Below are 27,739 nucleotides of genomic sequence, written 5' to 3'. Positions count from 1 at the left end.
TATCTGATTTTTATGTTGTGTGCACTTGACTCTATTAACGAATGCCTAAATTAGGTGTGCCTACTATTCTCATTTTTATATATATATATAAAATATACATTACACATATATATTTGTATTTACATATGCAAGTGTCATATTTTGGTTCTGATATCCTACAAAAATAGCGAGCTCTCCAGAAATCCATGCTTGATATGGTAGAAGCAAAAATAAGTACACTGGGATAGTTATTCTGACATTATCCTGTCTTGCTTTGGACAGCTGTTTTCTATAAATGTGTAAAATTTAGACTGCATTTGAATTGCTAAGATTCAATTAGGAAGAGAAACCCTTTTTAAAAAAGAATTATGTTACAGGAGCGCTCTGATGCCATCAAAATAACAATGAGCTGGAAAAAATTAGTAAGGCAACGAAGCGGAAAAGAACAATGCCTTCGTAGAGACTTTTTTCTGTCCTTCTAAACAATTGGAAATCCTGTACCCTAGTAGAGATTTTCTGCATTTCTACTTTTACCCACCCCTCATTATTCTGAAGTCTCTGGAAGCTATATCTGTAAACTCAGGTGACTTTTTTTAATGCAGTTTTAAATGTAATGCATGTACTTCCTCAGAATAAATTTGCTATTGTGTAATTAAAAAATAATTATACTATCATTTATATTCTTCAAAACATGCTTTTGAGGTTTCAGCACACATTTAATTCTTAACACTTCTGCTTTCTTAAAACAACTTCTGCTTTCTTTAAATTGAGGATATGACGGTGTTGGAACCCATAGTTAATGTGTCTGTTGCCACAGGTTTTCTGTTTGTGGTTTCTTTATGTTCCTGGTAGAGAAGTCTGTCATTTTACTTCCAAAGATATGGAAAGCAAAAGTGCCGTACATGGAATTGACTGACTTCTGATTTAGTAGGTTCGCCTTTCTGCTTCTCTCTAGACTGAATAGTGCTAGGCGATGAAACACGCAATGAGATATTAATGATTAAACTCTAGTTAAAAAAAACAAAACCATAAATCATAAAGTTATTGTATAATAGTAAAGGGATCTTGTCAGCCCAAGTAAATGTCCTTGACATGTCAAACTTCTTAGTGCAGTGGTAGATGGCATGATACTGTATATTTCAAGGGCTGCATGCGTGTCCCTTGAGCCCTGAAGAGGACTGCACATTAGTCACATTTATTACTCCAGTCGGCTACATATTGCCGGTGCGCTGGTGAATACTGTCCTTCTCTTCTTACCCTAGGAACTAGTGATTAGCACAGGAGAGGAGCAGTATTCATCAGTGCACAGTCCTTAAGAAGCTGAGGGGTGTGAAGCTATGATACATGGCAGAAAAACAAATAGGTAGCGCTATATCCCACAGTGAGCTGGCAGCCGGTGATATAACCCTGACCCCTAGTCAGGCTATAGAAGTGGAAAAGAAGTTATATCAGTGGCGCTCAACACTGTAATGATCAAAGCAATTCGAATAGATATTATAAAATATATATTATAAAATATACAACCAGAGCCACGGAAATCGCCCGTCCGATTGGATGCTCCACGTGGTAAGGGTGAACATGTAAATATACAAAGAAATCAAATCATAGCATAATACTGTAAAACATACACATACATAAACAAACAAAACTTAACAGACGCTGAGAACAACAGGTAACTACTCACAATGGCATTTAATATGGCATATCATTAATATCATAAAATACACTTATTACACATAAAATAGTACATAAAAACATATATTAGGTTCAGGCAAGATTCTCCAACTCGGGTGGGGGTACCTGCTTACCGAAAACAGGATGTAATCAGGCAATGGATAATTCAAAGAGTATCCCCTCTTATGGATAGCTGCTGCTGCTGCTGCTGTTGTTAACACCTGGGCTCAGACGAGGAGTCTCTTGTGGACAGGGACAGGTTTTTCCAGCTAGCTGCGTCTGCCTCAGTCCTCTCCCAGCACTGCAGAAGCTCCAGGACCACACACAGAGATACTTCCTGGTCTGCCCGCACCACGTGCACCAAACACAGCAATGCTGAAATGTTGGATATTCCTACGCCAGCATGTGCTTTCCCACAGCTCACAGCTCCCAACTTCGGAAGGGTACAGCACTCACACCCGAGTAGTAGGGACCTCACGGAACCACCCTACGCGTTTCGAAAGTCTTGCTTTCTTCCTCAGGGGTAAAAAGTAATGACTTTATTTATATGACATTACTTTTTACCCCTGAGGAAGAAAGCAAGACTTTCGAAACGCGTAGGGTGGTTCCGTGAGGTCCCTACTACTCGGGTGTGAGTGCTGTACCCTTCCGAAGCTGGGAGCTGTGAGCTGTGAGCTGTGGGAAATCAAATGCTGGCGTAGGAATATCCGGCATTTCAGCATTGCTGTGTTTGGTGCACGTGGCCCGGGCAGACCAGGAAGTATCTGTGTGTGTGGTCCTGGAGCTTCTGCAGTGCTGGGAGAGGACTGAGGCAGACGCAGCTAGCTGGAAAAACCTGTCCCTGCCCACAAGAGACTCCTCGTCTGAGCCCAGGTGTTAACAACAACAGCAGCAGCAACAGCAGCAGCAGCAGCAGCTATCCATAAGAGGGGATACTCTTTGAATTATCCATTGCCTGATTACATCCTGTTTTCGGTAAGCAGGTACCCCCACCCGAGTTGGAGAATCTTGCCTGAACCTAATATATGTTTTTATGTACTATTTATGTGTAATAAGTGTATTTTATGATATTAATGATATGCCATATTAAATGCCATTGTGAGTAGTTACCTGTTGTTCTCAGCGTCTGTTAAGTTTTGTTTGTTTATGTATGTGTATGTTTTACAGTATTATGCTATGATTTGATTTCTTTGTATATTTACATGTTCACCCTTACCACGTGGAGCATCCAATCGGACGGGCGATTTCCGTGGCTCTGGTTGTATATTTTATAATATATATTTTATAATATCTATTCGAATTGCTTTGATCATTACAGTGTTGAGCGCCACTGATATAACTTCTTTTCCACTATGATACATGGCAGCAACATCTTTGCTCCCTCAGCACCAGGGACATAAAGGGGGTAGCTGGGGTGGCCAGCAGTTGGGGATCACAGATAAACCCCTGAGGACCACATGCTGTTGCCCACCAATACCCTAGTGGCTCAGCCTCAAACCATCTGAAACTGCAGGTTTAAATATTTTCTACTGGCAGTGACACATGTAGAGGGTTCAATCGGGGTGATTAATACTGCTGCCTTTTTGTATCAAAATCTGAAGCATCTATTTCATGTTTTAATGTTGGTTTGTAAATGTAGGAAGTAGAGACATGGGAGGGGTTTGATTTCTTCTGGCTGCCCCCTTTTTCTCTTGCTGTGTTCAACAAAAGATTTAGCACAGGCAAACCCAGTCTCTCCCTCCCCCCCTTTGTTTCTATTGGCTTTGTGAAAAGGACAGAGTGGGATAAGGGTGGAGGAAATGGTCTAATTAACAAAAGTCCTATTTGCCTGAATTACTCTGATTCCCTAAGGCTTTTCCAATCTGTCATACATTGTGCAGTATTTTAATATCTAATCTCACCAAAGGATATTTTCTCTAAACACAGTGTGTGTGTGTGTGTGTGTGTGTGTGTGTGTGTGTGTGTGTGTGTGTGTGTGTGTGTGTGTGTGTGTGTGACACAATAATCTCACGATTTTATTGTTGGATCACACATTGCACCTTTTAATTTGCAATTATCCAGATAATACGTGTGGACAATGTGCTAATACTGTAGTATGAACTTTATAAGGAGCTGGGTTTGACTGAGGCAGTAAAAGGGTTGCTCTTCTAAAAACAAAGTGAGCTAACTAATGATAGTGATACATTGCATGGGTTAAATGTCCCTACTTACATTTTTGTTGTTAATTCTTGGATCCTATTGTGATTTCTGGGGACCCGATGTATTAACTTTTTTTTTTCCTTTTTATTCCCACTGTTTCTGGTTCCTTTTGGGTAATTAAAAGGCGTGGGGCTAATAGGGTGTTTGATTAAGAACGTAGGCAAGTGTGCTGTGTGAGTAGGGGGGATACATGTGGAGTGTGTTGATTATGATGTGTTGGGGTGAATGTAGTGTGTGTAAGAAGAGAGTGAGTGTGGTAGGTGTTTACATGTGAAAAAGAAGGTCTAGTGCGTTTGCGTGTAAGCGAGGAGGGGGATGAGTGAGGTCCTGAAGAGAGAAGTGATGCACCGAGATTTAAAAAATCCATCAGGGGTGATTCCATGTCAAGAGAAAACAGGTTGATAGCTACTGCCATACTGTATTTTATGAAGGGTAAAATTCTGTGCCATTGAGATTTGCTCATTTTCTGGGGGGTGTTGGCAATCCTGCGCAGTAGTGACTGCAAACTGAATAGGAAGAGGACCATCCCTTCCTTTGACTTCAGCGTGAGGTGAGCGATTCCGTGATTGGCCAGAAGGACCATGTCCATGGAAGTTGCGTGACTCTGTGGGAGTGATGGGGTTAGCTTGCTTCAATGCATATGTCATTTTTCTCTCTCTCTCTCTCTCCCCAGGGCTTCTTATCGTTTATGAGTGCTCCGCTGATTGGGGCTTTATCAGATGTGTGGGGGAGAAAGTCTTTCCTTCTTGTCACTGTTTTCTTTACTTGTTTCCCAATCCCATTGATGAGGATAAGCCCATGGTGAGTGAAATAATTTTTTTGCTCTTAATCACTGCGTTACTGCAGTTGTATAAGGATGGTGCTGGTTCTAGCAAAGACCTAAACAATAAATAGTGAAAGGAAAACTGCAATGATAAAAAGGTTTGCCATACGGTGTGTAAAGGAGTTCAAAAATGTCTGCGCCTTTGGCTAAGCAAATTTCTATACTCTTAAAAAAGAGCGTTTCACTTGTTCTTACTGATCAGTTTAGATTAGGTACAGATTTTGAGCGTAAGCGACGATCCTTTATTTCTGTATGTTTCTCATTATAGGTGGTATTTTGCTATGATCTCTGTATCTGGAGCTTTCTCGGTTACGTTCTCTGTCATTTTTGCCTATGTTGCTGACATCACACAGGAGCATGAAAGAAGTACTGCGTATGGACTGGTGAGTACAGAACCAGTCTGAATCCAATCTGCTGATCCCCCTGCAATGCAATCCGCCGTCAGATTACTTCAGTGTAAGGCCGCCCGCACTGCTCAAAACTCAACTTCATTCCGAATCCGCGGAATGTCTTCAAATTGATATTTATAATCTCCTTCCATAATTATTCAGTTTTTATGTATTCAGATTCAGAATCCGTTGGTCGGATTTTAAGTAATGTGGGGGGGACCCAAATCTGTCTTTTGAAGACTGATCCGTGGCGGAAACTAATTTATAGTGACCAATACCGCAGAGCCTAATACTAATATCAATAATAGCATATAACAGGGTGCTATAGGACAAACAATCGTCGTTTTAACAAGGTGGGTTCAGAGAGAACCCAAAAAGGATCCTATATCAAGCACTCACTGTGGAAAGTAGAAGGTGAGTAATTATTCCATGAGATACAAAATATCTCTAACAAGTGGTCTGTGACCAGAAGCTAACCATCAGCTGATATAGCTCATACATATATGTCCACATAGGACTAACACACATTCCCAGATAGCTCAAACTCCCACACCCACCACATCATGAATATATATTTATGTCAACAAGAGAGCTACTGAGCGTGGCAATTGTATATAACAAGAGACGGGTGCCCAATGCTACATCCCATTGACAAAACATATATGGTATAAAGTAAAATACTTCAATAATAATAATCAGTGGTTGACAAATCACCAAAAAATCTACTCGCCACACAAAAAAAATCTACTCGCCACCTAGTACCAAAGTGTGCTGCTTGGGCCAATATTTACTCGCCCGGGGGTTAAATCCACTCGCCCGGGGCGAGCAAATGTATAGGTTTGTCGAACACTGATAATAATAAATACTTGGTTATTTAGTTAACCCTTTGGCCAAAGCATCATAAGCCTGCATATCAATGCCAAGGTATAATCAAATTAATGCTGGTCCTACACTACACTGTGAACACTTCCTTTTACCTCTGTAAGATGGGAAGAACCATCATAGGTCCTGTTCCTGCAGCAGAATGAAAAGACCTCCCAAGTTAAAAAGGTGAAGGAGGAGGGGTGAGCCCTGGGGGGAGGTGCCACCAGCCTCCAAGTGTTCTCAGTGTAGTGTAGGACCTGCATTAATTTGGTTATACCTTGGCGTTGGTATGCAGGCTTATGACGCTTTGGCCAAAGGGTTAACTAAATAACCATGTATTTATTATTATTATTATTGAAGTATTTAACTTTATACTTTTTACCATATATATTTTGTCAATTGGATGTAGCATTGGGCACCCCCTGTCTCTTGTTATATACAATTGCCACGCTCAGTTGCTCTCTTGTTGACACAAATATATATTCATGATGTGGTGGGTGTGGGAGTTTGAGCTAGCTGGGAATGTGTGTTAATCAATTTCTGACTGGTAGCAGTTGTTTGGAGGCTGGTGGCACCTCCCCCCGGAGCTCACTCCTCCTCCTTCACCTTTTCATTCTGCTGCAGGAACAGGACCTTTGATGGTTCTTCCCCTCTTACAGAGGTAAAAGGAAGTGTTCACAGTGTAGTGTACAGTAGGTAACAATGGGTCTGTCGTGCGCATCAGTGCAGTTGACCAGGTCTGGATGCTTCAGACACTGGAGCCATGCGAGGGAGTTATGCCAGGCCACGGAAGTAACCGGTGCAGGGAGAGGGATATGATACTTCACCTGCTTTCCTCCGGTTTGGGGCCCACTCTCCTCGTTAGCTCCTGCGTGCCGCCGTCAAGAGGTATCAGGAAACTGGAAGGAAAACGGCGCTACTGCGCATGTCCGGAAAAAAGCTCCCAGAGTTATCTTCACACAACTTTATTGAACACACACAGGGCTACACCAGTGTAGTGTAGGACCTGCATCAATTTGGTTATACCTTGGCGTTGGTATGCAGGCTTATGACGCTTTGGCCAAAGGGTTAACTAAATAACCAAGTATTTATTATTATTATTATTGAAGTATTTTACTTTATACTTTTTACCATATATGTTTTGTCAATGGGATGTAGCATTGGGCACCCCCTGTCTCTTGTTATCCACACAGGACTACAAGTGAACAAAATAATAAAGTTTTAAGAAACATATAAGATTTACAGTTGAACATATAATGTGTGGTGTATTAAAAAATCCTCTGTGTGCAATTCCTGCGAACTGAAAACAGCTGGTATTCCCTTGATGTACCCGGACCATGTGTCTAGCCACTGGGGTATCCTTTGCGTTCCTAACGGATTCAATGTGTTCTAAAATACGTGTCTTAAGATGCCTAAATGTTTTACCCACGTATTTCATACCGCAGTCGCACGTTATTAAATAAATAACCCCCCTGGTCTGACAATTAATGAAATCATGGATCTTATACGTCATCTGATTCCCAGAGTCTGTTATCTCTTTAGTTGTTTTCATAACGCTACAAGCCTTGCAGCGCCCACATGCGAAGGATCCTTTAGGTTTAGTACAAAAGCCACATCTTTTTTGGTGTCATACTGTAGTGACTGTGTACTAACCTATCACGTAGGTTACGTGGTTTGGGGGTGCTTAAAGACAATTATATGACCCAATTTATTGAGGAACCAACCAGGAGAGGGGCAGTACTGGATTTGGTAGTATCAAACAATGTAGAAGTAATAACAAATATTCAAGTCCTGGATCATTTGGGTAACAGTGATCATAACATGGTCTCATTTGAAATAAATGATCAAAAAACAGATTACTTGGGTTCAACAAAGACCTTAAACTTTAGAAAGGTGGATTTTAATAAACTGTGGTCTAATCTAAATGTAATTCACTGGGATTATGTTTTTGCAGGGAAAAATGTAGAAGATAAATGGGCAGTCTTTAAAACATAGTTAGAAAAGCACACTTATCAGTGTATTCCCTTGGGTAATAAGTATAAAAGAAATAAGTCAAAACCAATATGGCTAAATAAACAGGTAGGGGAGGAAATGGACAAGATGAGGAAGGCATTTAGATTCTTTAAGTCAGAAGGGACAGAGACATCGTATCAGAATTATAAGGAATGTAACAAAAATTGCAAAAGGGCAATCAAATTAGCAAAAATGAATAATGAAAAAAGGATTGCAATAGAAAGTAAGGTCAACCCTAAAAAATTCTTTAAGTACCTTAATAACAAAAAAATGACAACAATATATGAGGGTACCCCGCTACAGCTTAAGGCTAAGGCCCCGCTCCCAGAGTCAGCGCGCCCGCACTGCAGACAGGCGGGGCGCTGACATACACAGACCGCGATATGCGGTCTGTAGGGAGCGGGAGGTGGGCGGGAGTGGGAGGCTTGACAGGGAGGGGGGCGTGGCTTGAGCGGAGGAACCCGCTACTCTCCCCCCCTCCCTCCACGGCTCGGGTAAGTAAAGCAACACACACACACACACACAGACAGAGGCAGGCACTCACGCACTCAGGCACACACAGACAGGCACACACACACACGCAGGCACACACACACACACACACACAGACAGACAGACAGACAGACAGACAGAGGCAGGCACTCACGCACTCAGGCACACACAGACAGGCACACACACACACGCAGGCACACACACACACACACACACAGACAGACAGACAGACAGACAGAGGCAGGCACTCACGCACTCAGACACACACACATACACACACATACACACACACAGACAGGCACTCACGCTGCTTTCTCTCCACACTCCTCCCCGCTCCCCGAAGCCTCTCCTCCTCCCGAAGCCTCCCCTCCCCATTGGCTCACAGCCACACCACGTGACGCGTCAACGCTAAGGATCACCATTCTCTTGTATCCCATAGCGGCTGACGCGCCCCAGCGTGTAGTAAGCTGTGCAGCCAGGGGGGACCGGCTCCGCAGGATTCCCCTGCTGGTGGGGAACTTGCGTGTAGCCGCCCGCGCCACCGAGCGCAGCGGGACCAAGGCTTAAGGCCATTCACATGCACGCGCACGGTCAGCATTGACGTGGCAGCATTCAGCATCGCATAGCGATCAGCTGTCAGATCTTGCAACTGCACAAACTCACTTGAGTAGGAGAAAAGGTGTTCATTTATCTTCACAGTAAGTGTGGACAAGTCTGCTGTTACGTGTACCCCTGTTATTGTACGGTAGTGTCCATTCATTAATATGGACATTGGCATACCCGCAGCCACACCGTGACATTACAGCCTGTCTGTGTTAGTGTATGCCAGTTCTGTCAGTGGCACCATTTCACTCGGGGACCATCCACGTTGTTCATCCTTACTGAGCAGAGTACCAGCGGTTGAGTCCATTTATTAATATGGGTGTAGGCATTCTTACAGCCACACCGCACCTTGGTATTTCTGTTTACAGTTATAGCTGAGTCACCTTTCACTTATGATCAGCTTCACGATAGGATCCCTCACATTATCACCTCCTGCATACACCACTGCAGTCTCTCTACCTTACCAACTGCAATTCATTACACTGGTGCAGTTGAGTTGGTGTGTTCAGAGTGTTCACTTGTTCCATCTGTAACACCGCTCATACCATTGGTACAACCTGGTGTTACACAAAGTACACATCTGGACACTATTGGAGGGTTAATTTCCCCCTCCCCCTACCCCCCACCCCCTCTTACCTGGTGTCACACAGCCCCAGGGGCCAGTCCATTCACACAGGCTGTTACATGTCTCATTCTGTCTCTGTATGTGGATAGGAGGGGAGAGATCCCTTAGTGATGCACTCTACTCCACTAATCAAAAACAATAATTTTTTATTCAAACATGGGTAAACATTAGAACTAATTAAAACCTAAAAGGATGCGCTTTGAGAAACCGAATATATAGGCTTCTCTGTTGTCAAATGGCATAGGTATATTAACCTCAGAAAGCCAGATATGCAAACATTAGTACAGAATATACATATAAAGAACACTAGATGGCGCTCAAACACTATACCTATGTGCAAATAACAGTGAAATAAACAATCAATTAAAATAAAACAAATTATATATAAACTTCACCGTGCAATAAATAAAGATAAAAACACTCAAACCCTTGTAGGACTGTTTCAGGGTCCACACTCAAAGTACAATGGAACGGAACCAGGGGAGCGTCAATATCTGAAAAAATACATACAAACTACCATAGTGTATACTGTATATAAAGCAACATATAAACGGTAGGGCTCCAAGGAGCAACAGAGTGCTGGATTAAGGAATATAGTCCATAAACAGCATATAATTAGGGAGAATGATATCCCAGAAGAGAGACAACAGAGCCAAGAATAAAAAAGCCAAATCAAATTTATCCGGAAATGGTAAAATTCAAGGCTTACAAGATACCAGATTCAAACAGGCGTGGGTAACAGGTTTAAAGATGGAACGCCGAGTCGCGACCTCGTGGACCTCCTGCACGTCTGACTTCTCCACCGGTATCTCCTGTACTGCAGACTGGATGCCGATACGTCACTTCCGGGTTTCACGGAACAGTTGGCGCCAACGGAACATCAGCTGGAGACTGTCTCCCTCAGGATGGCACGTTGAGGGTTACGCTCTACGCGTTTCGCCGTATAGGGTGGACGGCTTCGTCAGGAGTGACGTAGACCCATGGGAGGATACTATATATACCCTTCCCAATTAAAGTGACCTTTCTCCCCATAGGTCACCACGTATGATGGTCTAATTAGTTGGGTAAATCATTTACACTCACCGCTATAACAGATCTCATCAGAATTTTATACAGATATATTAAAATACAATTTATTCTTTAATACAATATATAACAATAAAAACCATATTTTTACTCAAAACTAAAAATATATAACAAATGGTAAAACACATCTAACTCAATAGAATTAATAAAATAATCTCCACACATTTCTCTAATTATGAAAACGTCGATTGATGTATCTCCAAGGGAAAGAAAAAGAAGAGGAAAGACACAATGAGTGTTACTTATAACAGTATATATAATCTATCAAATTCTTTACTCTTTAGTGTACATTTCATTAGTAAGTTTTTGTATATACAAACTTATACTCATAATTAATGTACATCATTCATAGAAAAGCATTTAATTCGAAGTCTACATTAAGTCCCAGTGGAACAAGTGTTTTTAGGGTGAAAATCCAGAAACTCTCTCTCTTTTTCAGAGAGATGATTCTGTTCCCACCTCTCCAGTGTGGTAACACTTGTTCTAATACAGTAAACTTAAGACCTGATGTGTCTCCGTTATGCTTTTGAATAAAATGATTAGACAGAAAGTGTGTTGTAATACCTCGTCTTATATTTCCAATATGTTCAAGTATACGTGTTTGTACTTTTCTTGAAGTTTGACCCACATATTGTAGCCCACATGGGCAAGAAACAAGGTATACTACATGATCCGTTTTACATGTTAAAAGTTGTTTTATACCAAACCGTTTTCCTGTTACGTGTGATATAAAACTAAATTTATCATCCGTCCTGTGTTTACAGGCCGTACATGTAGTGCAACCGTAAAAGCCTTTATTTTGTGTTAACCACCTGTTTGCAATAGGATTTAATTTTTGCAAAGCACTAGGTGCCAGTTTTTCTTTTAAGGCTTTAGCTCTTTTAAAAATAACATTTGGTTTATCTGGTACAATCTCTCCCAGTACAGAATCATTTTTAACGATATGCCAATACTTATGAATAATTTTTGAGATTTTTTCTGATTGACTATTATAGTTTGTAATAAATGAATATTCAAAGTTATTTTTTGAACTCAACTGTTTTTTACTTTTTTCACACAACAAATCTTTTCTGTCTAGATTTTCAGCTTTTATTAAAGCATTTCTTATATCCTTATCTTTATAGTTTTTTTCTTTAAATCTATTCTTTAAAAAAGCTGATTGGGTATGGAAACTGCGATCGTCAGAGCAGTTTCTCCTTATACGTCGTATTTGCCCATATGGGACATTTTGCAGCCATTTGGGATGATGGCAACTATCCATAGATATATAGTTATTGATATCAACACCCTTGAAAAAGGTCTTGGTTTTGATCAGACCATCCTCAATGTAAATTTCTAAGTCAAGGAAGTTTACTTTTTCCTGACTGTAATCACATGTAAAATGTAGATTTAGCAAATTATCATTCAGATAATGGGTGAACTGGATAAGTCCCTTTTCGTCACCTTTCCACACAAAGATGATATCATCTATGTACCTTCGCCACAGGCACAAATTTTCACCCAGCTCCGCAACAGACCATATATGGTCTTCTTCCCATGCTCCCATCAGGAGATTTGCGTAGCTGGGTGCAAACTTCGTGCCCATGGCGGTACCACATTTCTGTAGGTAATATGTACCCTCGAACAAGAAGTAGTTGTGCTCTAAGATAAATTTGATACCATCAAGAATAAAGTTAGCCTGTTCATTTGGCATCTCTAGATCTTTGGCTAATGCTCTGTCAACTGCCTCGTGTCCATCTCGGTGGTTTATACAGGTATATAGTGAGGTGACATCGCACGTCACTAAATACCATCCCTTTTCCCAGACTTGATTGTCCAAGATACGCAAGATGTCAGTAGTATCTTTAAGGTAGGAGGGAAGTTCTTTTACATATTTTTGTAAGTAGACGTCTATGTAGGCGGATAAATGGGACGTTAGAGAGTCTATGCCTGCAATAATGGGCCTTCCTGGGGGGTTAGTGATACTTTTGTGTAATTTTGGAAGGTAATAAAATATAGGTTTAACGGGGTTATCTCTATACAGGAAATTATATTCGTCATTGTTTATTACTTCTTCCATTTTTCCTTTATCTAGCAGAATTTTTAGATCTTTTAAGAAATCTGCCGTTGGATCTTTTTTTAAAGGTAAATAGGTATGGCTATCTCCCAGAATCCTATTGGACTCAGCAATATAGTCTTTTCTATTTAGGATAGCTATACCGCCCCCCTTATCAGCTTGTTTTATCACTACAGATGTATCTTCCTGTAAAGTTTTTAAAGCTGTTCTCTCAGAATTTGTTAGATTATTTTCAAACATTTTTCCTGATTCTACCAATTTTTCAAAATCTTTTTGTATCAGATTCGAGAATACCTCTAAGTTGTTACCCTTTGCAAATTTAGGGTAAAACACAGAAGGTAATTTCAAACCGGAATGGACTAAAGTAGGTGTTCCTATAGACATATTAGTTGAGCAATTCTCTGTAGAATCTTTTTTCAAATTGTCAGATGTTCTCTGCTCTACTTCTTTTGTTCTAAAAAACCTTTTTATAGTGAGTTTTCTAAGGAACCTTTGTGCATCCACAAACAGGCCAAAATTACTGGGACCTACAGTTGGGGCATATTTCAGTCCCTTTGCCATTAATGATTTTTCTGGTTCAGTAAGTACTTTTGAACTAAGGTTGAAGATGTTGTTCCCTATCTCTTGCTTTTTTTGAGATATTTCTTTTTTTCTTCTTCCCCGTTTTCTTCTACTCTTGTTCTCTTCCTTTCTGATGAGGGATCCCTCCTTGCCAGTGGAGCATATTTGTTTGCTCCCTGAAAAGAAGTGGACCCCCCTCCCCTAAAAAATCCTTTTGATTTTCATTTTTAGGGCCAGTTTTGGTAAACAGTTTTTCTTTTTGGACTTCCCTTTGTTCTTTTCTGTTGTTAGTCACTATTTCTATTTCAGAATCAAAGTCTATACTTATAGTCCGTTTGGGAGTTTTTTTAACATTGATCTTTATGTTTGACTTATTAGGAGTATTCTCTGGTTTAATAGGAGTTCTACTTTTTTTGTTTCTCCAATTCTCCTGTTTTGGACTTTGTCTATATTTAGTTTGTGCCTCTTTTGTATTTTTAAAAGGTTTTTTCTTTTCCCTTGATTTATCCCTCTTAGAGAATGATTTTTTATTTTGGGGTTTTTCATGGGTTTTTGTGGGGAACTTCGCTTCAATTATTAAAATCTCTTTGGCACTGTCCCTTTCGTCAAGATCAGGTTTTCTCGGAGGCCCATCTTTATAATCTTCTTCATCTCTAAGAAATTTTTTAACTTTCTTAGTGATGGTCTCCTTTCTGATCTTGTCTAATTTGTTCTGCAGATTGGTATCTTTTTCTCTGAACAAATTTGTTTGGCTCAGATCCCCAATCCTTGATTCAATTTCATTGATTTCAATATCAATCTGCAGAACATGATTTTTCTGCTGTTCAATTATGAGATTGATTAGATCTCTTGAACATCCTTCCAGCAGATTGTACCATTTATCAATAAACACCTCATCCTCCAAATCCATGGATGGGTGTTTCTTGATTCTTAAGCCTCTTGGGACTCTACCACTTATTATGTACTGTTCTAAAAAAGTGTAATCCCAAAATTTCTTAATATCTTTAACAAAAAGTTTTTCTAATTTTTCAAATTCAGATTCTAAAGTGTGTGACTCTTCAGCTATTGAATCGGAGTCTAAATTAAGTTTTAGAATATTACTGAAATCCACAACCCTTGTGTGTCTTCTAGAAAAAATATTAGAAACATTATTGTCAATTTCTATATCTTCTATTTCTAGTGGTGCTGCCATACTAGTGATTGAAACAAACAGAATTTACATATAAAGGACACTAGATGGCGCTCAAACACTATACCTATGTGCAAATAACAGTGAAATAAACAATCAATTAAAATAAAACAAATTATATATAAACTTCACCGTGCAATAAATAAAGATAAAAACACTCAAACCCTTGTAGGACTGTTTCAGGGTCCACACTCAAAGTACAATGGAACGGAACCAGGGGAGCGTCAATATCTGAAAAAATACATACAAACTACCATAGTGTATACTGTATATAAAGCAACATATAAACGGTAGGGCTCCAAGGAGCAACAGAGTGCTGGATTAAGGAATATAGTCCATAAACAGCATATAATTAGGGAGAATGATATCCCAGAAGAGAGACAACAGAGCCAAGAATAAAAAAGCCAAATCAAATTTATCCGGAAATGGTAAAATTCAAGGCTTACAAGATACCAGATTCAAACAGGCGTGGGTAACAGGTTTAAAGATGGAACGCCGAGTCGCGACCTCGTGGACCTCCTGCACGTCTGACTTCTCCACCGGTATCTCCTGTACTGCAGACTGGATGCCGATACGTCACTTCCGGGTTTCACGGAACAGTTGGCGCCAACGGAACATCAGCTGGAGACTGTCTCCCTCAGGATGGCACGTTGAGGGTTACGCTCTACGCGTTTCGCCGTATAGGGTGGACGGCTTCGTCAGGAGTGACGTAGACCCATGGGAGGATACTATATATACCCTTCCCAATTAAAGTGACCTTTCTCCCCATAGGTCACCACGTATGATGGTCTAATTAGTTGGGTAAATCATTTACACTCACCGCTATAACAGATCTCATCAGAATTTTATACAGATATATTAAAATACAATTTATTCTTTAATACAATATATAACAATAAAAACCATATTTTTACTCAAAACAAAAAATATATAACAAATGGTAAAACACATCTAACTCAATAGAATTAATAAAATAATCTCCACACATTTCTCTAATTATGAAAACGTCGATTGATGTATCTCCAAGGGAAAGAAAAAGAAGAGGAAAGACACAATGAGTGTTACTTATAACAGTATATATAATCTATCAAATTCTTTACTCTTTAGTGTACATTTCATTAGTAAGTTTTTGTATATACAAACTTATACTCATAATTAATGTACATCATTCATAGAAAAGCATTTAATTCGAAGTCTACATTAAGTCCCAGTGGAACAAGTGTTTTTAGGGTGAAAATCCAGAAACTCTCTCTCTTTTTCAGAGAGATGATTCTGTTCCCACCTCTCCAGTGTGGTAACACTTGTTCTAATACAGTAAACTTAAGACCTGATGTGTCTCCGTTATGCTTTTGAATAAAATGATTAGACAGAAAGTGTGTTGTAATACCTCGTCTTATATTTCCAATATGTTCAAGTATACGTGTTTGTACTTTTCTTGAAGTTTGACCCACATATTGTAGCCCACATGGGCAAGAAACAAGGTATACTACATGATCCGTTTTACATGTTAAAAGTTGTTTTATACCAAACCGTTTTCCTGTTACGTGTGATATAAAACTAAATTTATCATCCGTCCTGTGTTTACAGGCCGTACATGTAGTGCAACCGTAAAAGCCTTTATTTTGTGTTAACCACCTGTTTGCAATAGGATTTAATTTTTGCAAAGCACTAGGTGCCAGTTTTTCTTTTAAGGCTTTAGCTCTTTTAAAAATAACATTTGGTTTATCTGGTACAATCTCTCCCAGTACAGAATCATTTTTAACGATATGCCAATACTTATGAATAATTTTTGAGATTTTTTCTGATTGACTATTATAGTTTGTAATAAATGAATATTCAAAGTTATTTTTTGAACTCAACTGTTTTTTACTTTTTTCACACAACAAATCTTTTCTGTCTAGATTTTCAGCTTTTATTAAAGCATTTCTTATATCCTTATCTTTATAGTTTTTTTCTTTAAATCTATTCTTTAAAAAAGCTGATTGGGTATGGAAACTGCGATCGTCAGAGCAGTTTCTCCTTATACGTCGTATTTGCCCATATGGGACATTTTGCAGCCATTTGGGATGATGGCAACTATCCATAGATATATAGTTATTGATATCAACACCCTTGAAAAAGGTCTTGGTTTTGATCAGACCATCCTCAATGTAAATTTCTAAGTCAAGGAAGTTTACTTTTTCCTGACTGTAATCACATGTAAAATGTAGATTTAGCAAATTATCATTCAGATAATGGGTGAACTGGATAAGTCCCTTTTCGTCACCTTTCCACACAAAGATGATATCATCTATGTACCTTCGCCACAGGCACAAATTTTCACCCAGCTCCGCAACAGACCATATATGGTCTTCTTCCCATGCTCCCATCAGGAGATTTGCGTAGCTGGGTGCAAACTTCGTGCCCATGGCGGTACCACATTTCTGTAGGTAATATGTACCCTCGAACAAGAAGTAGTTGTGCTCTAAGATAAATTTGATACCATCAAGAATAAAGTTAGCCTGTTCATTTGGCATCTCTAGATCTTTGGCTAATGCTCTGTCAACTGCCTCGTGTCCATCTCGGTGGTTTATACAGGTATATAGTGAGGTGACATCGCACGTCACTAAATACCATCCCTTTTCCCAGACTTGATTGTCCAAGATACGCAAGATGTCAGTAGTATCTTTAAGGTAGGAGGGAAGTTCTTTTACATATTTTTGTAAGTAGACGTCTATGTAGGCGGATAAATGGGACGTTAGAGAGTCTATGCCTGCAATAATGGGCCTTCCTGGGGGGTTAGTGATACTTTTGTGTAATTTTGGAAGGTAATAAAATATAGGTTTAACGGGGTTATCTCTATACAGGAAATTATATTCGTCATTGTTTATTACTTCTTCCATTTTTCCTTTATCTAGCAGAATTTTTAGATCTTTTAAGAAATCTGCCGTTGGATCTTTTTTTAAAGGTAAATAGGTATGGCTATCTCCCAGAATCCTATTGGACTCAGCAATATAGTCTTTTCTATTTAGGATAGCTATACCGCCCTGGGAAAAGGGATGGTAAAAGTCTGGGAAAAGGGATGGTATTTAGTGACGTGCGATGTCACCTCACTATATACCTGTATAAACCACCGAGATGGACACGAGGCAGTTGACAGAGCATTAGCCAAAGATCTAGAGATGCCAAATGAACAGGCTAACTTTATTCTTGATGGTATCAAATTTATCTTAGAGCACAACTACTTCTTGTTCGAGGGTACATATTACCTACAGAAATGTGGTACCGCCATGGGCACGAAGTTTGCACCCAGCTACGCAAATCTCCTGATGGGAGCATGGGAAGAAGACCATATATGGTCTGTTGCGGAGCTGGGTGAAAATTTGTGCCTGTGGCGAAGGTACATAGATGATATCATCTTTGTGTGGAAAGGTGACGAAAAGGGACTTATCCAGTTCACCCATTATCTGAATGATAATTTGCTAAATCTACATTTTACATGTGATTACAGTCAGGAAAAAGTAAACTTCCTTGACTTAGAAATTTACATTGAGGATGGTCTGATCAAAACCAAGACCTTTTTCAAGGGTGTTGATATCAATAACTATATATCTATGGATAGTTGCCATCATCCCAAATGGCTGCAAAATGTCCCATATGGGCAAATACGACGTATAAGGAGAAACTGCTCTGACGATCGCAGTTTCCATACCCAATCAGCTTTTTTAAAGAATAGATTTAAAGAAAAAAACTATAAAGATAAGGATATAAGAAATGCTTTAATAAAAGCTGAAAATCTAGACAGAAAAGATTTGTTGTGTGAAAAAAGTAAAAAACAGTTGAGTTCAAAAAATAACTTTGAATATTCATTTATTACAAACTATAATAGTCAATCAGAAAAAATCTCAAAAATTATTCATAAGTATTGGCATATCGTTAAAAATGATTCTGTACTGGGAGAGATTGTACCAGATAAACCAAATGTTATTTTTAAAAGAGCTAAAGCCTTAAAAGAAAAACTGGCACCTAGTGCTTTGCAAAAATTAAATCCTATTGCAAACAGGTGGTTAACACAAAATAAAGGCTTTTACGGTTGCACTACATGTACGGCCTGTAAACACAGGACGGATGATAAATTTAGTTTTATATCACACGTAACAGGAAAACGGTTTGGTATAAAACAACTTTTAACATGTAAAACGGATCATGTAGTATACCTTGTTTCTTGCCCATGTGGGCTACAATATGTGGGTCAAACTTCAAGAAAAGTACAAACACGTATACTTGAACATATTGGAAATATAAGACGAGGTATTACAACACACTTTCTGTCTAATCATTTTATTCAAAAGCATAACGGAGACACATCAGGTCTTAAGTTTACTGTATTAGAACAAGTGTTACCACACTGGAGAGGTGGGAACAGAATCATCTCTCTGAAAAAGAGAGAGAGTTTCTGGATTTTCACCCTAAAAACACTTGTTCCACTGGGACTTAATGTAGACTTCGAATTAAATGCTTTTCTATGAATGATGTACATTAATTATGAGTATAAGTTTGTATATACAAAAACTTACTAATGAAATGTACACTAAAGAGTAAAGAATTTGATAGATTATATATACTGTTATAAGTAACACTCATTGTGTCTTTCCTCTTCTTTTTCTTTCCCTTGGAGATACATCAATCGACGTTTTCATAATTAGAGAAATGCGTGGAGATTATTTTATTAATTCTATTGAGTTAGATGTGTTTTACCATTTGTTATATATTTTTAGTTTTGAGTAAAAATATGGTTTTTATTGTTATATATTGTATTAAAGAATAAATTGTATTTTAATATATCTGTATAAAATTCTGATGAGATCTGTTATAGCGGTGAGTGTAAATGATTTACCCAACTAATTAGACCATCATACGTGGTGACCTATGGGGAGAAAGGTCACTTTAATTGGGAAGGGTATTTATAGTATCCTCCCATGGGTCTACGTCACTCCTGACGAAGCCGTCCACCCTATACGGCGAAACGCGTAGAGCGTAACCCTCAACGTGCCATCCTGAGGGAGACAGTCTCCAGCTGATGTTCCGTTGGCGCCAACTGTTCCGTGAAACCCGGAAGTGACGTATCGGCATCCAGTCTGCAGTACAGGAGATACCGGTGGAGAAGTCAGACGTGCAGGAGGTCCACGAGGTCGCGACTCGGCGTTCCATCTTTAAACCTGTTACCCACGCCTGTTTGAATCTGGTATCTTGTAAGCCTTGAATTTTACCATTTCCGGATAAATTTGATTTGGCTTTTTTATTCTTGGCTCTGTTGTCTCTCTTCTGGGATATCATTCTCCCTAATTATATGCTGTTTATGGACTATATTCCTTAATCCAGCACTCTGTTGCTCCTTGGAGCCCTACCGTTTATATGTTGCTTTATATACAGTATACACTATGGTAGTTTGTATGTATTTTTTCAGATATTGACGCTCCCCTGGTTCCGTTCCATTGTACTTTGAGTGTGGACCCTGAAACAGTCCTACAAGGGTTTGAGTGTTTTTATCTTTATTTATTGCACGGTGAAGTTTATATATAATTTGTTTTATTTTAATTGATTGTTTATTTCACTGTTATTTGCACATAGGTATAGTGTTTGAGCGCCATCTAGTGTCCTTTATATGTAAATTCTGTTTGTTTCAATCACTAGTATGGCAGCACCACTAGAAATAGAAGATATAGAAATTGACAATAATGTTTCTAATATTTTTTCTAGAAGACACACAAGGGTTGTGGATTTCAGTAATATTCTAAAACTTAATTTAGACTCCGATTCAATAGCTGAAGAGTCACACACTTTAGAATCTGAATTTGAAAAATTAGAAAAACTTTTTGTTAAAGATATTAAGAAATTTTGGGATTACACTTTTTTAGAACAGTACATAATAAGTGGTAGAGTCCCAAGAGGCTTAAGAATCAAGAAACACCCATCCATGGATTTGGAGGATGAGGTGTTTATTGATAAATGGTACAATCTGCTGGAAGGATGTTCAAGAGATCTAATCAATCTCATAATTGAACAGCAGAAAAATCATGTTCTGCAGATTGATATTGAAATCAATGAAATTGAATCAAGGATTGGGGATCTGAGCCAAACAAATTTGTTCAGAGAAAAAGATACCAATCTGCAGAACAAATTAGACAAGATCAGAAAGGAGACCATCACTAAGAAAGTTAAAAAATTTCTTAGAGATGAAGAAGATTATAAAGATGGGCCTCCGAGAAAACCTGATCTTGACGAAAGGGACAGTGCCAAAGAGATTTTAATAATTGAAGCGAAGTTCCCCACAAAAACCCATGAAAAACCCCAAAATAAAAAATCATTCTCTAAGAGGGATAAATCAAGGGAAAAGAAAAAACCTTTTAAAAATACAAAAGAGGCACAAACTAAATATAGACAAAGTCCAAAACAGGAGAATTGGAGAAACAAAAAAAGTAGAACTCCTATTAAACCAGAGAATACTCCTAATAAGTCAAACATAAAGATCAATGTTAAAAAAACTCCCAAACGGACTATAAGTATAGACTTTGATTCTGAAATAGAAATAGTGACTAACAACAGAAAAGAACAAAGGGAAGTCCAAAAAGAAAAACTGTTTACCAAAACTGGCCCTAAAAATGAAAATCAAAAGGATTTTTTAGGGGAGGGGGGGTCCACTTCTTTTCAGGGAGCAAACAAATATGCTCCACTGGCAAGGAGGGATCCCTCATCAGAAAGGAAGAGAACAAGAGTAGAAGAAAACGGGGAAGAAGAAAAAAAGAAATATCTCAAAAAAAGCAAGAGATAGGGAACAACATCTTCAACCTTAGTTCAAAAGTACTTACTGAACCAGAAAAATCATTAATGGCAAAGGGACTGAAATATGCCCCAACTGTAGGTCCCAGTAATTTTGGCCTGTTTGTGGATGCACAAAGGTTCCTTAGAAAACTCACTATAAAAAGGTTTTTTAGAACAAAAGAAGTAGAGCAGAGAACATCTGACAATTTGAAAAAAGATTCTACAGAGAATTGCTCAACTAATATGTCTATAGGAACACCTACTTTAGTCCATTCCGGTTTGAAATTACCTTCTGTGTTTTACCCTAAATTTGCAAAGGGTAACAACTTAGAGGTATTCTCGAATCTGATACAAAAAGATTTTGAAAAATTGGTAGAATCAGGAAAAATGTTTGAAAATAATCTAACAAATTCTGAGAGAACAGCTTTAAAAACTTTACAGGAAGATACATCTGTAGTGATAAAACAAGCTGATAAGGGGGGCGGTATAGCTATCCTAAATAGAAAAGACTATATTGCTGAGTCCAATAGGATTCTGGGAGATAGCCATACCTATTTACCTTTAAAAAAAGATCCAACGGCAGATTTCTTAAAAGATCTAAAAATTCTGCTAGATAAAGGAAAAATGGAAGAAGTAATAAACAATGACGAATATAATTTCCTGTATAGAGATAACCCCGTTAAACCTATATTTTATTACCTTCCAAAATTACACAAAAGTATCACTAACCCCCCAGGAAGGCCCATTATTGCAGGCATAGACTCTCTAACGTCCCATTTATCCGCCTACATAGACGTCTACTTACAAAAATATGTAAAAGAACTTCCCTCCTACCTTAAAGATACTACTGACATCTTGCGTATCTTGGACAATCAAGTCTGGGAAAAGGGATGGTATTTAGTGACGTGCGATGTCACCTCACTATATACCTGTATAAACCACCGAGATGGACACGAGGCAGTTGACAGAGCATTAGCCAAAGATCTAGAGATGCCAAATGAACAGGCTAACTTTATTCTTGATGGTATCAAATTTATCTTAGAGCACAACTACTTCTTGTTCGAGGGTACATATTACCTACAGAAATGTGGTACCGCCATGGGCACGAAGTTTGCACCCAGCTACGCAAATCTCCTGATGGGAGCATGGGAAGAAGACCATATATGGTCTGTTGCGGAGCTGGGTGAAAATTTGTGCCTGTGGCGAAGGTACATAGATGATATCATCTTTGTGTGGAAAGGTGACGAAAAGGGACTTATCCAGTTCACCCATTATCTGAATGATAATTTGCTAAATCTACATTTTACATGTGATTACAGTCAGGAAAAAGTAAACTTCCTTGACTTAGAAATTTACATTGAGGATGGTCTGATCAAAACCAAGACCTTTTTCAAGGGTGTTGATATCAATAACTATATATCTATGGATAGTTGCCATCATCCCAAATGGCTGCAAAATGTCCCATATGGGCAAATACGACGTATAAGGAGAAACTGCTCTGACGATCGCAGTTTCCATACCCAATCAGCTTTTTTAAAGAATAGATTTAAAGAAAAAAACTATAAAGATAAGGATATAAGAAATGCTTTAATAAAAGCTGAAAATCTAGACAGAAAAGATTTGTTGTGTGAAAAAAGTAAAAAACAGTTGAGTTCAAAAAATAACTTTGAATATTCATTTATTACAAACTATAATAGTCAATCAGAAAAAATCTCAAAAATTATTCATAAGTATTGGCATATCGTTAAAAATGATTCTGTACTGGGAGAGATTGTACCAGATAAACCAAATGTTATTTTTAAAAGAGCTAAAGCCTTAAAAGAAAAACTGGCACCTAGTGCTTTGCAAAAATTAAATCCTATTGCAAACAGGTGGTTAACACAAAATAAAGGCTTTTACGGTTGCACTACATGTACGGCCTGTAAACACAGGACGGATGATAAATTTAGTTTTATATCACACGTAACAGGAAAACGGTTTGGTATAAAACAACTTTTAACATGTAAAACGGATCATGTAGTATACCTTGTTTCTTGCCCATGTGGGCTACAATATGTGGGTCAAACTTCAAGAAAAGTACAAACACGTATACTTGAACATATTGGAAATATAAGACGAGGTATTACAACACACTTTCTGTCTAATCATTTTATTCAAAAGCATAACGGAGACACATCAGGTCTTAAGTTTACTGTATTAGAACAAGTGTTACCACACTGGAGAGGTGGGAACAGAATCATCTCTCTGAAAAAGAGAGAGAGTTTCTGGATTTTCACCCTAAAAACACTTGTTCCACTGGGACTTAATGTAGACTTCGAATTAAATGCTTTTCTATGAATGATGTACATTAATTATGAGTATAAGTTTGTATATACAAAAACTTACTAATGAAATGTACACTAAAGAGTAAAGAATTTGATAGATTATATATACTGTTATAAGTAACACTCATTGTGTCTTTCCTCTTCTTTTTCTTTCCCTTGGAGATACATCAATCGACGTTTTCATAATTAGAGAAATGTGTGGAGATTATTTTATTAATTCTATTGAGTTAGATGTGTTTTACCATTTGTTATATATTTTTAGTTTTGAGTAAAAATATGGTTTTTATTGTTATATATTGTATTAAAGAATAAATTGTATTTTAATATATCTGTATAAAATTCTGATGAGATCTGTTATAGCGGTGAGTGTAAATGATTTACCCAACTAATTAGACCATCATACGTGGTGACCTATGGGGAGAAAGGTCACTTTAATTGGGAAGGGTATATATAGTATCCTCCCATGGGTCTACGTCACTCCTGACGAAGCCGTCCACCCTATACGGCGAAACGCGTAGAGCGTAACCCTCAACGTGCCATCCTGAGGGAGACAGTCTCCAGCTGATGTTCCGTTGGCGCCAACTGTTCCGTGAAACCCGGAAGTGACGTATCGGCATCCAGTCTGCAGTACAGGAGATACCGGTGGAGAAGTCAGACGTGCAGGAGGTCCACGAGGTCGCGACTCGGCGTTCCATCTTTAAACCTGTTACCCACGCCTGTTTGAATCTGGTATCTTGTAAGCCTTGAATTTTACCATTTCCGGATAAATTTGATTTGGCTTTTTTATTCTTGGCTCTGTTGTCTCTCTTCTGGGATATCATTCTCCCTAATTATATGCTGTTTATGGACTATATTCCTTAATCCTGCACTCTGTTGCTCCTTGGAGCCCTACCGTTTATATGTTGCTTTATATACAGTATACACTATGGTAGTTTGTATGTATTTTTTCAGATATTGACGCTCCCCTGGTTCCGTTCCATTAGTACAGAATATGTCTCTGCCCACACATAACTGTTTAAGTTACACCTCCACGTTAAAGGTTAACTGTATATCAACCCCTTTCGAAACATTGATTTAGTTTCACACATTTGTTTCGTTCTTAATTAATCCAGAGTGCAGCCAGCACTTGACATAAGATTCATGTGTGTGTTCTTTATTTGGATTTAAACCCCCATTCTTTTAATTTTTGATGATCAATAAACAATTATTTTAATACTATTCATATACCATTCAATCTAGGGAATTGAGTGCTGAAGTGGGTTTCTTGTTCTCCTTGTTTACGTAACACAAAAATTAGAAAAGAAAATAGAGGACCCTTTCAGTGTGAGATGGGTAGGCAGATTATTGGAGATAAGGAAAAAGCAGAGGTATTAAACAAATTTGTTGCCTCTGTGTTTACCAGGGAAGAATCAATTTCAATAGTAGTGCCACAGGAGGAAGCCACAACCTCCATATTAATGAACAATTGGTTAACTGAGGAAGAAGTTAATAAGCGGCTTGAAAAAATTAAAGTAAATAAAGCACCTGGCCCCGATGGCATACATCCAAGAGTTCTCAAGGAGTTAAGCTCAGTAATAGTCAAACCATTATATTTAATATTCAAGAACTCCATTTCCACAGGCTCGGTACCACAAGATTGGCGTAAAGCAGATGTGGTGCCTATATTTAAAAAGGGAGCTAGATCACAACCGGGGAATTACAGACCTGTAAGCCTGACTTCAATAGTGGGGAAACTGCTTGAAGGTTTAATACGGTATAATATTCAGGAATACCTAATGGAAAACAAAATTATTAGTAATAGTCAGCATGGATTTATGAAGGATAGATCATGCCAAACTAACCTTATTTGTTTCTTTGAGGAGGTAAGTAGGAATTTAGACCAGGGTAATGCAGTTGATGTGGTCTACTTAGATTTTGCGAAGGCTTTTGATACGGTTCCACACAAAATACAAAATAAAGAAATTACAAAATAAAGAAAATTGGAATCAGTAATAATATATGCACCTGGATTGAAAACTGGTTAAAGGACAGACAACAGAGGGTTGTCATAAATGGAACTTTTTCAGGTTGGGCTAAAGTCGTGAGTGGAGTACCTCAGGGATCGGGACTGGGGCCCTTGCTTTTTTAACTTTTTTATTAATGACCTTGAGGTTGGCATCAAGAGCAAAGTCTCCATCTTTGCTGATGATACTAAATTGTGTAAGGTAGTAGAATCAGAGCAGGATGTAATTTCTCTTCAGAAGGACTTGGAGAGACTGAAAACGTGGGCAGGTAAATGGCAGATAAGGTTTAATACAGATAAATGTATGGCTATGCATTTGGGATGCAAGAATGAAAAGGCGACTTACAAATTAAATGGGGATATATTGGGGGAATCCTTGATGAAGAAGGATTTAGGAGTGCTTGAAGACAGCAGGCTTAGCAATAGTGCCCAAAGTCATGTAGTAGCTGCAAAGGCAAACAAGATCTTGTCTTGCATTAAACAGGCAATAGATGGAAGGGAAGTAAACATAATTATGCACCTTTACAAAGCATTAGTAAGACCACACCTTGAATATGGAGTACAATTTTGGGCACCAATCCTCAGAAAAGACATTATGGAACTAGAGAGAGTGCAGGGAAGAGCCACCAAATTAATAAAGGGGATGGGCAATCTATCTTATGAGGAGAGGCTAGCTAAATTAGACTTATTTACATTAGAAAAGAGGCGTCCAAGAGGGGATATGATAACTATATACAAATATATTCGGGGACAATACATGGAGCTTTCAAAATAACTATTCATCCCACGGGCAGTACAAAGGACTCAGGGCCATCCCTTAAGGTTGTAGGAAAGGAAATTTCAACAGCAACAAAGAAAAGGATTCTTTACAGTAAGGGCAGTTAAAATGTGGAATTCATTACCCATGGAGACTGTGTTGCAGATACAATAGATTTGTTCAAAAAAATGTTGGACATCTTTTTTAGAAAGGAAAGGTATACAGGGATATACCAAATAAGTATACATGGGAAGGCTGTTGATCTAGGGATTAATTAGATTTTGTAGTCAGGAAGGAATTTATTTTTCCCCTTTTGAGATATCATTGGATGATATCCCACTGGGGTTTTTTGTATGCCTTCCTCTGGATCAATAAGCAAGTATAGATATAGGATAAAGTATCTGTTGTCTAAATTTAGCATAGGTTGAACTTGATGGACGTACGTCCTTTTTCAACCTCATCAACTATGTAACGTAGATTTTAGTTCCGTCTAAGTCATATCAGGAGAAGGATTAAGTATTTGTTTCAGATCATCATCTTCCAGCAATAGATGCCAGTGTTTTCTGAAGATGCGCTGAATGCTACTCCATTGACTATTAAACGTACTGTACTAATAAATCGTATTGTATCCTTCTGATTATTAAGAAGGATACAATACGATTTATTAGTACGTTTAATAGTCAATGGAGTCAACTGTATATCTCATATGTTTATTAACATGTTATTATTTTTTTTCACTTTTAGTCCTATGTGGACATTTATGTATTATATATGTCAGCTGATGGTTAGCTTCTGGTCACAGACAACTTGTTAGAGATATTTTGTATCTCATGGAATAATTACTCACCTTCTACTTTCCACAGTGAGTGCTTGATATAGGATCTTTTTGGGGTTCTCTCTGAACCCACCTTGTTAATACGTGGCGGATTCATATTCCATCTAATATTTTTCCCAAATGGTGAGATCTATATGGAAGCCAATCATATAAATGAAATCATTGCTGTTTTGGTGTTACTCCTAATAAGGAAATAATTGGGAATATTGTTCACAAAGCTATCATGACCATTTCAACACCCTTCTGTCGCTTTTTATTTTAGATTAAATGTATCTGTCGCTACCTAGTAGTGCAATAGCCTTGATCCTACATTGCAAGTTTCCCTGGTAGTAAATGGATCAACTAAACCAGGGGTACTCAACCTGTCCTCAAGCCCCTCCAACAAATTTGATTTTCAGGATATCCCAGCTTCAGCACAGGTGGCTTAATCAGAGGCTCAGTCTATGACCGAGCTTCTGATTGAGCTA

General features: G+C 38.4%; 1 protein-coding gene across 1 annotated transcript in view; it reads left to right on the top strand.

The window, feature by feature from the left end:
* Positions 1-27,739, top strand: part of LOC142490977 (hippocampus abundant transcript 1 protein-like) — a 96,306-nt gene that overhangs the window by 46,436 nt on the left and 22,131 nt on the right. Inside the window, exons 5-6 of the mRNA XM_075593355.1 lie at positions 4,526-4,653; positions 4,944-5,058. Coding sequence (XP_075449470.1) covers positions 4,526-4,653; positions 4,944-5,058 — 243 coding nt within the window. The remainder of the gene's footprint in view (positions 1-4,525; positions 4,654-4,943; positions 5,059-27,739) is intronic.

The sequence above is a fragment of the Ascaphus truei genome, chromosome 1 (assembly GCF_040206685.1).
Source record: "Ascaphus truei isolate aAscTru1 chromosome 1, aAscTru1.hap1, whole genome shotgun sequence".
In the NCBI taxonomy this organism is placed as follows: domain Eukaryota; kingdom Metazoa; phylum Chordata; class Amphibia; order Anura; family Ascaphidae; genus Ascaphus; species Ascaphus truei.
The sequence above is the reverse complement of the archived record's forward strand: the minus strand, read 5'-3'. Positions and strand labels throughout refer to the sequence as shown.